Source organism: Chiloscyllium punctatum, chromosome 4 (assembly GCF_047496795.1).
Source record: "Chiloscyllium punctatum isolate Juve2018m chromosome 4, sChiPun1.3, whole genome shotgun sequence".
NCBI classification, from domain to species: Eukaryota; Metazoa; Chordata; class Chondrichthyes; order Orectolobiformes; family Hemiscylliidae; genus Chiloscyllium; species Chiloscyllium punctatum.
Window position 1 is genome coordinate 47,461,082 of NC_092742.1, and position 13,186 is coordinate 47,474,267.

The 13,186-nt window shown below is 40.3% G+C and overlaps 1 protein-coding gene across 1 annotated transcript in view; it reads left to right on the top strand.

Moving 5' to 3' along the window:
* Window positions 1-13,186, top strand: part of tdrd9 (tudor domain containing 9) — a 159,210-nt gene that overhangs the window by 114,311 nt on the left and 31,713 nt on the right. The window contains exons 25-28 of the mRNA XM_072568611.1: window positions 2,375-2,492; window positions 2,955-3,164; window positions 10,375-10,464; window positions 11,048-11,305. Of these exons, the coding sequence (XP_072424712.1) occupies window positions 2,375-2,492; window positions 2,955-3,164; window positions 10,375-10,464; window positions 11,048-11,305 (676 nt within the window). The remainder of the gene's footprint in view (window positions 1-2,374; window positions 2,493-2,954; window positions 3,165-10,374; window positions 10,465-11,047; window positions 11,306-13,186) is intronic.

Below are 13,186 nucleotides of genomic sequence, written 5' to 3' on the forward strand. Positions count from 1 at the left end.
CAACCCATCAAGTTTGCTCTGCTATTCAGTGCTTTTTCCCCATAGCCTTTGATTCTCTCACACAAAAACATCGGCTATTCTCAGCCTTGAATAACTTAACAACCCAGCCTTTAAAGACTTCTGCAATTCCACAGATTGACTACCTTCTTGAGATGAAATTGCCCCTTATCATTGACTTAAATGAGGAACACTTTTTACTCTAAGATTATGCCCTCTGGTCCTAGGCTGTCCCACAAAGGGAAACATCTTTTCTGCATCTACCCTTCCAAATTCCTTACGAATCTTCCATATTCTAAGAAGCTAACGGCATTCTGAATTGCAATGCATATAGGTCCGACCTACTCAACCTTTCCTCATAAGATAGTCTCTCCATATCCAGCATCAACCCAGTGAATTTTCTCTTGACTGCCCAAATTTCACCTTGGATAAGGGGACCAAAACTGTTTGCAGTGTTTCAGGAATGGTCTAACTAGTGCTTTGTGTAATCTTAGCAATGCTTCCCTATTTTTACACATCATTCTCTTTGAAATAAATGCCAACATTTCATTTACCTGCTCTGTTACCCACTGAACTTGGATACTGGCTTTTTGTGATTAAGCACGAGGACTCCCAAATCTTTGTATGTAATCTTTCTCTATTTAAATAAAATACAGTTCCCCAATTCTTCCTGTCAAAGTACATAACCTCACAACTTCCCATATAATATTCCGTCTGCCAAGATTTTGCACACGTGCTCAATCTGTGTATATCCCTCTGCAGATTCTTTGTGTCATCCTCACTACTTGCCTTTCCGTATATTTTTTGTGTCAACATCTATTTCCTCCACACCAGACGCAATAGTGTATATAATCTCCAAAAGCATTGCAGTGACTTAAACAAGGCTCCTGCAGCAGCAACTTTTAAGCCCACAATTTCAACCACCTGGATTGATAACAGCAGCAGAAGCATGGCAGCATCTCTACTTGGTTCCCCTCCAGTGAGACACTATCATGAATTGGAATAGTTTAGCCATTCCTTCCCTGTTTGAGATCAAAATCCTGGAGCTTCCTACCTCACAGCACTGTGGCATCCCCCCATCCCAGGACTGCAGCACTTAAAGAAACATTTAACAGTACTTTATCGAGAACATTTAGGGATTGGGAATAAATGCTGGCCTTGCCAATAAAGACAATACCCTGTAAATAAATATAAAAGAAAAGAGGCCTTCAACTAGAATGTTCGTAGGTATAGATAAATTCCAATTCTTTAATGTCTGAGAGCAGTTAGCTTTACAAAATTGTTGAAAGTATTAGTCAAAAATCATGACAACAGAAACTGAATTGTGGACAGTAGTTGACATTTGCAAGGTTTATGTTAGTTTATTTCAAAACCTGGGTGATCTTTCACTTGACAAATGCTCTTCTGTTTGAACATTCTCAAGATCTGAGTCTTCTGACAGTGTGTTTTGCAAGCAGATAGTGTGCGTAATTGTATATTTTCATTCTTTGGACCTGGACTGGCATGGCTGATGCTTATTGTTCATTCTGATTTGCCTCTGAGAAGTTAACAAAAGGCGGTCTTTGTATGAACTGCTGGTAGTAGTTTTTGTCATGTTGGCTCACTGAACTACTTCAGAAGACAATTTAAGAGTGAACCAAATTAATCTGGGACTGATTAGATTAGATTACTTACAGCGTGGAAACAGGCCCTTCGGCCCAACAAGTCCACACCACCCCGCCGAAGCGCAACCCACCCATACCCCGACATCTACCCCTGACCTAATACTATGGGCAATTTAGCATGGCCAATTCACCTGACCTGCACATCTTTGGAGTGTGGGAGGAAACCGGAGCACCCGGAGGAAACCCACGCAGACACAAGGAGAATGTGCAAACTCCACACAGAGAATCGCTTGAGGCGGGAATTGAACCCGGGTCTCTGGCGCTGTGAGGCAGCAGTGCTAACCACTGTGCCACCGTGCCGCACTAGGCCGAACGAATAAGGACGTAAAAACAAATTGCTGGAAAAGCTCAGCAGGTTTGGAAGTATCTGTGGAGAGAAATCGGTGTTAATGTTTTGGGTCCAGTGACCCTTCCACAATTCTGATTTCTCTACACAGATGCTGCCAGACCTGGTGAGCTTTTCCAGAAATTTCTGTATTTGTTTCTGATTCCTAGCATCTGCCGTTCTTAGAGAATAAGGACACAAGCTTGTTTCTTCCAAATGGAAGAACACTGACTTAATACTGGAAGATTAGTGTCCACTTTGGAAAGTTTTAGCATCAACTTTAATCTTTGTGAGTTTGGATGTCAAGAATGTTGCAATATTTATTGTCAATGCCGAGATCGTTTGTAGTCATTGTACATCTGAATATAACTAGTTAACTCCATTGCAGGTTTTGTGTGGGCTATCAAAATTGGACTGTTCAACTGATGCCTGAAGAAAAATCACAGTGTCCTTTGGAATTGCCTTGTAACCCTGTTCCACGCTTTTTCACCATGAATGTCACTGAGGTAATGACAAAAAAACTGAACACAATGTAAATGGTTGAGGCAAGTATCATGAGATCAAGGGCAAGGGTTTATATTTGAAGCAGATGAAAATACAAGTGTGTGCAAAGTGAGAGACTAAAAAATATGCTGAATGGCCTTATGTACTATGATCATTTATACTTCTAGTTTGCAGAAGTGCAGCATGATTAGAGTTCAGTTATTGTTGCAATAAATGTTAATTTTTATTTCTTTGCAGTGGTACATGTTAATACAGTTGATGGAATGCTGTTTGTAACATAAATTTTGATTAGCACTTTATGATTTAATGCAAAGTTAAAACCCTGTTACAATTTTGGTTTTTTCAACTTGACTAGAATGTATTTAGCATGTCTAGCAATCATAATTGCAATTACAATTTTTGACTTGATATTAGTTGTCTAACTGTGCTCTTTGGTAATGAATTATTTAATTCTTTTCCCTCAGGTGGTTGAAGTTGGGCACTTTTGGGGTTACAGAACAGATGGACAAAGCTTGCACACTTTAAGCAAATTGATGACTGAAATTAATCAGTTGAAGTTGACAGCACTGAGCTTGGAGCCATGTCCTGACTTTTGTCTTGCACCATTTACAGAATGCAATGAAACCCACTATTACAGAGCTAAAATCTTGCAAGTCTCTGGCAATTCTGCTGAGGTCAGCTTTAAAAATTGTAATCAATGTATCTTTTTCTTAATTATTAATTTAATATCACATTTGTAGATTTTGCTCTGCTTAGGTAGTAGCACTCTCCCTTCCAAGTTAGAAAGCTGTGGGTTCAGTTCATTCTGAACTAGATGTGCAATGCTCATATTAAGGAGTAATAGTGAAGTTATTCTGCCAGGTTAAAAACTGGTGCTTTGGTTTAAATCTTAGACAGTTGCTTCTGTTTACTGTTTGGATGTGTACTTAAGCAAACTTGATAATGTGATTTACAGGACCGAGAGTTCTCCTGTCCTGGTCATTGTGCTTTTAAGCATCATTGTCAGAAACAAATTAACTGTTTGATACATAAATTGCACAAAGAAAGAACATACTTGACTATGTTATGGCAATTATTTGGTAGATATTACAATCAGCCTATACTGTATGGAGGATGATTCATAAACTCTTAACCCACAAGTTAATGCATGGATATTTGGTGACTGCATAATGTACTTTTTTGTTTGTGTGATACTTTAAAATAATTCAATGACATTTTTGCCCAAATGCTAGTTTTACAGGTAGATGCGATTCCATGCAGTCATGTTATAGAAATTTGTGCAATCGAAGTATTTGGGCCTATGGGAAAGACAGGGTGATGGACCCCAGTTTACCGGACCTGTCCATTTGTGGTCAGTTACAGAAATGCCAAGTTGTTACAAGTGAAAGCTCCCAATGTATTGTTGTATTCCCACCTCCTTGTGGAGTGGAATTTATCCAAATCCTGGCTCTCTGCCATGAAACTTCGTGAAACTTCCAGAAGTTTCTTTTTTGGCACAAGTGAAATCTCCTTCCTTCGAGAGGGTAGCTAAAGAGCTGGGAGGCTCTCAATGGGTCTTAAGTTTCAGAGAGAATGAGGGGTCGATAGTCTCAGACCCCACCCACCCATTCAGACAGAGACTGGGTGAATTTGGATCTGGCATAACCTGAGTATGGGTGGGATTGGGAGAGATGTGGCTCACTAGTAGTCTGTCCTTAGTTTCACATCACCTCCATTCTACTCTCAAATCCTCTCTTGTAAAGTCATCGTGCGTTAAAGCTTCAGATACTCAGCAACTGAGCCTCTGCTTAACAAAAGCTCCTGATTACTCCATAGCATTCACTGGACGTTGCTGTATTTGTTTTTATTTTGCTCCTGATCTCTGTCTGTCTGTGTCTCTCTCTCTCTCTCTCTCTCTCTCTCCACTCCTCAGCCCCCATCCCCCCCACTCTGTGCATGATCCCAGTAAGCATTCCAACAAAATATTCCAATGTTCGCTTCCCCACGTTAGTTGCAGATAGAAGCAAAAAAAAATGCGCACACAGACGACAGCCTATTGCAATAGATGTACCAGCAGAGTAAATCTCAACTGGCTTGTAATAAATGCGATTGAATCGCATAACAGCGAATAGGAGCTTGTTTTATAAAAATCACAAATTTTGTTGCAGCCAAATCAAGTTTATGCAATGCGTGTTATACGAGAAATACTGACATCTTGCTCCTAAGATTGCTCGGCCGTTTTTGTTTTAATTTATTTTTTTAAATTAGCTTCCTTCCACTTTATAGGCTGGTAACATGGTTTCACATATTTGCCTATGTACAACTTTATATTTTATAAAGTATTGTTCCAATCCACCTTAACCAAGTTGTATTTCATGCCTTCATAATGTCCCTGCTTCATATTGAACATTCTTGCTTCAAAATGAATTACCACACTACAAAGCATCATGTACAAAGTAGCATATTGTGATCAATCATTCAGAAAGATGCTTTTGCAAGTTTGTTAATCAGCCATTTTTCACCATATAACCTCGAGAATCTCATCCTTCATGCCTTTAGTGTTTAAACTTTTCTGTATTAAGATGGAAGTCACATATGAAAACCGTGAGGCTCATGCTACTTCTCTCATCACCTGATTAATACTACACCCTACACCTGACACTACTATTTGGTGGCCTGTAAACAACTCCAACCAATGTCTGCAGCTACTTGCTGTGGTTAGATCCATCCAAACAGATTCCAAAATTTGTTCTTCCACCTGATATTGTCCCTTACTGCTGCATTAATCTTCCAATCCACCTCCTTTTCCTTCTTGTAAGTTAGCTTAAAGCCACCCCAATAACACAAGCAAACCTACTTGAGGATACCAGTTCTGTCCTCAAAGGTCATAAAGATATACAGCATGGAAACAAGCCCGCCGGTCCAACCTGTTCATGCCGGCCAAATATCTTAACCTAATCTAGTCCCCTTTGCTAACACTTAGCCCATATCCCTCTAAACCCTTCCTATTCATGTACCCATCCAGATGCCTTTTAAATGTTGTAATTATACCAGGCTCCACCACTTCCTCTGGCAGCTCATTCCATTCACGCACCACCTTCTATGTGAAAAAGTTGCCCTTAGTTCCCTTTTAAATGTTTTCCCCCTCACCCTAAACCTATGCCCTCTAGTTCTGGTCTTCCCCACCCCAAGGAAAAGACTTTGTCTATTTACCCTATCCATGCCCTTCATGATTTTATAAACTTTTCAGACTCCAATGCTCCAGGGAAAACACCCCCACCCTATTTAGTCTCTCCCTTCTGTTCAAATGCTCCAACCCTGGCAACATCCTTGTGAATCTTTTCTGAACCCTTTCAAAGTTTTGCAACATTTTTCCAATAAGAAGGAGACCTGAACTGCATGCAGGATTCCAAAAGTGGCCTAACCAATGTCCCATTCAATATCAACACGACCTTCCAACTCCCACACTCAGTGCTCTGACCAACAAAGGAAAGCATACCAAACGCCTCCTTCACTATCCTATCTACCTGAGAGTCCACTTTCAAGGAATTATGAATCTGCACTCCCAGGTCTCTTGGTTCAGCAACCCTCCCAGGACCTTACCATTGAATGTATAAGTCCTGCTTTGATTTGCTTTTTCAAGATGCAGAACCTCCCATCCATCTAAATTAAACTCCATCTGCCACTTTTGGCACATTAGTCCATCTGATTAAGATTCTGCTGTACTCAAGCTAGCCTTCTTCGTTGTCCACTACACCTCCAAGTTTGGTGCCATCTGCAAACTTACAAACTATACTTGCTATGTTCACATCTATATCATTTATGTAAATGACAAAAGGCACCAATCCTTGTGGCACACCACTGGTCACAGACTTTCAGTCTCAAAGGCAACCCTCTACCACCACCATCTGTTTTCTACCTTCAAGCCAGGTTTTTGTCCAAATAGGTAGCTCTCCCTGTATTCCATGAGATCTAACCTTGCTAACCAGCCTTCCATGAGGACCCTTGTCGAACACCTTACTGAAGTCCATATAGATCACGTCCACTGCTCTGACCTCATCATTTCTCTTGGTTACTACAAAAGATGAATCAAGTTCGTGAGACATGATTTCCCATGCACAAAGCCATGTTGACTATCCCTAATCAGTCCTTGCCTTTCCAAACACATGTAAATTCTGTCCCTCAGGATTCCCTCCAACAACTTGCCCGCAATCGATATCAGCCTCACCAGTCTATAGTTTCCTGATTTCTCATTATCACCTTTCTTAAATAGTGGCACCATATTAGCCAACCTCCAGTCTTCTGGTGCCTCACCTGTGACTATCAATGATGCAAATACCTCAGCAAGGGGCCCAGTAATCACTTCCCTCGCTTCCCACAGAGTTCAAGAGAAAAGGCATACAAAGGCACCAACATCAGTGGGAAATGAGACCATTGGGAAAGCTTTAAAAGTCAACAGAAAGCCACAAAAAAAGCTATAAAGAAAAGTAAGATAAAACATGAGAAAAAAACTAGCACAGAATATAAAGGCAGATAGCAAAAGTTTCTATAAATATATAATAAACAAGAGTGGCTAAAGTAAACGTGAGTCCTTTAGAAGATAAGGGGCATTTAGTTATGAGGTATGATGAAATGGCCGAAGCATTGAATAGGTTTTTTGTGTTGGTCTTCACAGTGGTAAATACGAATAACATGCCAGTAATTGAGAAAGAGATTAAGGTAGGTCAGGACCTGAAAACCATTATTATCATGGAAGAAGTAGTGTTGGGCAAGATAACGGAGCTAAGGATAGCCAAGTCTCCTGGCCCTGATGGAATGCATCCTGGGTATTAAAAGAGTTGGCAGGAGAAATAACCAGTTTACTTGTAATTTTCCAAAATTCGCTGAACTCTGCAGCAGTTCCAGCAGATTGGAAAATGGCAAATGTGATGCCACTGTTTAAAAAGGGTGGTAGACAAAAAAAAAATGGAGAATTATAGACCGGTTAGCTTAACTTCTGTAGTGGGGAAGATGCTTAAGTCTGTTATCAAGGAAGAAATAGCAAGGTGTTGAGATAGAAATTGACTTGTTGGGCAGACGCAGCTTGAGTCAGGTCATGCTTAACTAATCTTTTGGAATTCTATGAAGACATTACAAGCACAGTGACAACGGGACCCAGTAGATGCGGAGTATCTAGATTTCCAAAAGGCCTTTGACAAGTTGCCGCACAAAAGTCTGCTGCATAAGATAAAGATGCAAGGCGTAACAGGTAAAGTAGTAGTATGGATAGAGGATTGGTTGACTAATAGGAAGTAAAGAATGGGGATACATTAGTGCTAATCTTGGCAATCAGTAGCTCGTGATGTGCCTCAGGGATCAGGTTTGGGAGTTCAATTGTTCACAATTTATGTAGATAATTTGGAATTGGGGACCACGTGTCGTGTCAAAGTTTGCACGAGGGTGAGTGGCAGAGCAAAGGACTGTGAATCTTTGCAGAGGAACATATACTTTAAGTGAATGGGCAAAGGTCTGACAGGTGGAATACTATGTTAACAAATGTGAAGTCATCTATTTTGGCAGGACTAACAGTACGAAGGGCTGTTACTCAAATGGTAAAAGGTTGTAGCATGCTGCTATGCAGTGGGACCCGGGTGCCCTTGTGCATGAATCATATAAGGTTAGGCTGCAGGTACAACAGGATATTAGGAAGGTAAATGGAATCTTGTCCTTCATTGCTAATGTGATTGAGTTTAAAAGCAGGGCGTTTATGCTGCAGCAGCACATAGTGCTGGTAAGGCTGCATCTGGAATACCGTGTACAGTTTTGGTCTCCCTACTCAGGAAAGGATGTATTGGCACCAGACAGGGTGCTGTGGAGGTTTACTGGGTTGATTGTGGAGTTAAAGATGTTGGCTTATGACGAGAGACTGAGTAGAGTGGGACTATATTCATTGGAATTTAGAAGAATCGCCTGCTGGTCCCTCTCCCCTATGAGAACATTCTGCGCTCTCTCCAAGATATACTTGATCCTGCCACCAGGGAGGCAACATACCATTCTGATTTCCCACTGCCAGCTGCATAAATGTCAGTTGCATTGACGGACTAGAGAATCCCGTCACAGCCTATCACTTAGAACCTGTTGTATTCCTCATTACGTTAAAGGCTTCTCAGTACCAGAAACTTGGCTGTTCATGCTTCATTCCTCTGAGAGTCCATCACCCCCTACATTTTCCAGGACAGCATACTTGTTTGAGATGGGCATAGCCACAGGAAACTCCTGAATTACCTCCCCCTCTCTCCTACCTTTCCTGGGGTTAACCCATCTACCTGACTGTATCTGTACCTCTTCTCCCTTCCTACAACTGCCATCCATCACACCCCCTAACTCCTGTAAATTGTTTATTGCCTGTAACTGGAGCTCCATGCAATCCAATAGGGCTAGCAACCAAAGATACTTCCTGCAGACATAATTATCAGTAATTTGGAATCTCTCCCTAAACTCCCACATCTGACAGGAAGAGCACATCCCTTTACTAAAAGCCATCTTTGCACCCTCACAATCTATAGACCATAAAATAGCACCATCTTATTGCTCTAATAAGAACTGCTCTGAGCCGACTCAGTACATATGGTTTATTTTCAAAATATTTAATCAAGAGACAGATCTCAATAAAATATATAGTCAAGAAAGAACCCACTCTACTCACTATTGTAGATTTACAGCAAGGTTACACTTAAAAACTATGCACTTATCTGCTCCTGTGCTGTGAACTCTCCCACACAGGTTCCTCTTAGGTTAGCTGTGAATTTCGCTGTTTGTGAATTTTTCCTAGATGCACTCTGAAGTGCAGAGAGATTTGAACTCGAACAGTAAAGGCAGTAACTGCAGATTCATTGCTGTGTCCAACAGCCGTGTAGGTTTCTTTGTCTAACCATGTGGTTCCTGCCTTGTCTGCCTTCCTCCTTTTTAAAGTGCCGTTGTTTTGATCTTTTTTCCCCCAAAGTTCCAAAACAATACAACAACATATAAAGCTGTAATTTCTGGTCCTGGAATTCGAGGAAATCACCTTTAACACCTAAAATACCTGAAAAAAAGGAGCAATCTTATAACCACAATTTTTTACCATCCTCCATCTTGGATTATCCAGATTAAGGTATAATTATTTAAGTTATTAGTTCTTATTTGATTAAACTAATTCCTCCCTCCAGATGTGATTAAAATTGGTCTTCACACAAATGATAAATTATCACATTGCTTTAGGTGTTTGAAAATTAATTTATCTCATTTTACTTTGTAATTCCCTCTAAACCCTTCCTATTCATATACCCATCCAGGTGTCTTTTAAGTGTTGGAAAAACCATCTAGATGGGTATATGAATAGGAAGGGTTTAGAGGGAATTACAAAGTAAAATGTGAGAGATTAATTTTCAAACATCGAAAGCAAATGTGATTTGTGCGAAGTCCAATTTTAGTCACATCTGGAGAAATGAATTTAAATGTTGTAAAAGGCATCTGGATGGGTATAAGAATAGGAAGGGTTTAGAAGGATATGGGTCAAGTGCTTGCAAATAGGACTAGATGAGTTTAGGATATCTGGTTGCGATGGATGAGTTGAACCGAAGAGTTTGTTTACATGATGTACATGTTTATGACTGTAATTGATGTAAGAGAAGTGAAAGGATTATCACATGACTCCTTATGGTCTGAACTCACTCTGATTTATCCTCACTGTGTTGTCAGATCACTGCTGCTAGATTCACTCCTATGCCGTTCTTAGCACACTGAGAACAGCAGCAGGCAATCTTCAGCCCTTTCTGTCTTTGAGTAATGTTTGCTTTTTGAACTATATTCCAAGTTTAAGCAGTAATGCCAAATGTATATATATTTTTAAGAACTCTAACTCATGTTTATGGAAATACTTTACAGGTATTCTTTGTGGATTATGGAAACACGGCTAAAGTTGCGATAGATCTATTACGGAATATTCCACATAATCTTCTGGAACTGCCTTTTCAGGTATCGGTCCTATGGCAGATGCAATGTGTTTTGTTTGGAAAGTAACTGACAACTAAGCCACTCGCTGTCCCTTAAATAAATTTGTCTCTCCTGATGTGTGAGTTTGAGCAAAGTTGTAAATTTCATGCTAAACACTTGAGAGAATAGCGTGGACTTATGGAATAAGAATCCAACGATGCAGATTGGCGTTGGGGGACTAGTTCCATGGCTCAGGAGTTTAGTATCTTGGCTGTCATTGCTACAATTGGTGGAGCGAAGAAAATTGAAGATGTGCAATAGATGCTGAATTGGAGAAATGCAGTCATGGGATTCTTCATTGTAGCCATTAATGTAACCCCCAGAAATGTTTTTTTAAAACATAGTTTCTGGCTAATTAGTTCCTGATTCTTTACAGAATATATTTGAAAACATGTAATACAAGCTTCCATGTATTTCACTTAATGACATAATTGATTAAGTTTCTCATTTGTTCTGTCACATTGCCTGTAAAATTATGCCAGTTGAATGTTTACCTTGTATGGGTAGTAGTAGTAGTTGGCATTTGTATTCTGGTGGTAAGAGATGGGTTTTCTATTGTGTTCAGGCTCTTCAGTGTCAACTTTGCAATATCCGTCCTTCTGCATATTCTCTGATACATGGAGATCAGTGGAATGTCAAGGCCAGAAGAAGATTCAGCTCCCTGGTGAAAAACTGTGTTCTACTTGTGAAAATTTTCTCTGTTGTACATAATGTGCTCCGTGTAGATCTCACCATACAGACTTCCAAACTTGACTGTAATGTACGGGAAATACTCATTAGTGAAGGTTTTGCTGAACCAGCTGAAGAGACTTATGAATCAAAGGTTTGATGTTTACAAGTTAATATTGTTAAATTTTAAACTGTCTATACAAACTAATACAATTCCAATTTAGAAAGTAGGTGGACTTGAGTTTGAATTTAGACCACAAGATGAAAGGACAGAGATACACCAGTTGGCCTGTCAAGTTTCCTCTGCCAGTCAATGAAATCATGACTCATCTCATTATTCTTGATTTCACATTCCTACCTTATCCTCAGAATTCTTGTTCTCTTTTCTGATTTAAAAAGCTGGTCCTTGAACTGAATGACTCAGTCTTGAAGGTCCTCAGTGATAAAGAATAAACATTGACTTCCATCTGAGGGAAGAGTTTCCTCCTCATCTGTGCCTTAAATTAGTGACTTTTTTTCTGAGATTATGCCCTCTAGTCCTACAGTCCCCTACAGAGGGAAACTGCCTCACTGCATATATCCTATCAAGTCTTCTAAGAGTCGATAAGGTTGCCTCTCATTCTTCTAAACTCCAACAAGTACAGACCTATTTCTGAACCAATTATCTACCCTGCCTCTCCTTATAAGAAAATCCCTGCATATATGAACAAATATGAACTTTCTTTTAGATTGCTTCCAGTGCCTGTATATCTTTCCTTAGGCAAGACCAACATATCATTTCCCTTCATTATTACCTGCTGAGCTTGAATGCAGAGTTTTTGTGATTCATATGTAATGACCTCCTAATCCATCTGTTCTGCAGCTTTCCGTCATCTTTCCCCCATTTTAAAAATACTCAGCTCTCCTGTACCAAAGTGATTAATCTCTCATTTTCTCACATTATAGTAGTGGAAAGTTGTGTGTAGAGTCTGAGACATAGGGCAAGTGCTTAACGAATACTTTTTATCAGTATTCACATTGGAAAAGGGCAGTGTTAGTGAAAATATGGAGATACAGGCTGGAAGATTAGATGGGATTGAGGTTGACAAAGAAGAGGTTTTAACAATTTTGAAAGATCTTAAAATCGTAAGACCCCTGGGTCAGATGCAATTTATCCTCTGATTCTCAGGGAAGCCAGTGAGGAGCCGGAGCGGCATGGTGGCTTAGTTGTTAGCACTGCTGCCTCACGGCGCCAATGGTCTGGGTTTGATTCCTGTCTCAGGCAATTGTCTGTGTGGAGTTTGCACGTGCTCCCAGTGTCTGTGTGGGTTTCCTCTGGGTGCTTCGGTTTCCTCCCACAATCCAAAGATGTGCAGGTTAGGTGAATTGGCCGTGCTAAATTGTCCAATGTGTTAGGTGTATTAGTCAGGGGTAAACGTAGGCGAATGAGTCGGTGTGGACTTGCTGGCCGAAGGGCCTGTTTCCATTACTGTAGGGAATCTAATCTAAATATTCACAAAGCTGAAGAGATTGTAGAGCCTTTGGCTTTGATCTTTATGTCATCATTGGCACTACTCCTGTCAACACAGGACTGGAAGATAGCAAATGTTGCTCCTTTGTTTAAGAAGGGGAGTCAGACAACCCTGGTAATTATAGGCCAGTGAGCCTTACTTTGGTTTTGGGTAAGGTGTTGGAAAGGAATAATTTGATTATGGATAGTCAGCACGGTTTTGTGAAGGGTAGGTCGTGCCTTACTTACCTTTTGAGTTCTTTGAGAAGGTGACAAAGCATGTGGATGAAGGTAAAGTGGTTCATCTGGTGTATATGGACTTCAGTAAGGTGTTTGATAAGGTTGCACACAGTAGGCTATTGCACAAAATAGAGTTTTGGGGTTGAAGGTGTTTTAGCGGTTTGGATCAGAAATTGGCTAGCTGAAAGAAGACAGGGTGATGGTTGATGGGAAATGTTCATCCTGGAGCTCAGTTTCCAGTGATGTGGTGCAAGGATCTGTTTTGGGTCCACTGCTGTTTGTCATTTGCATGAATGACTTGGATGT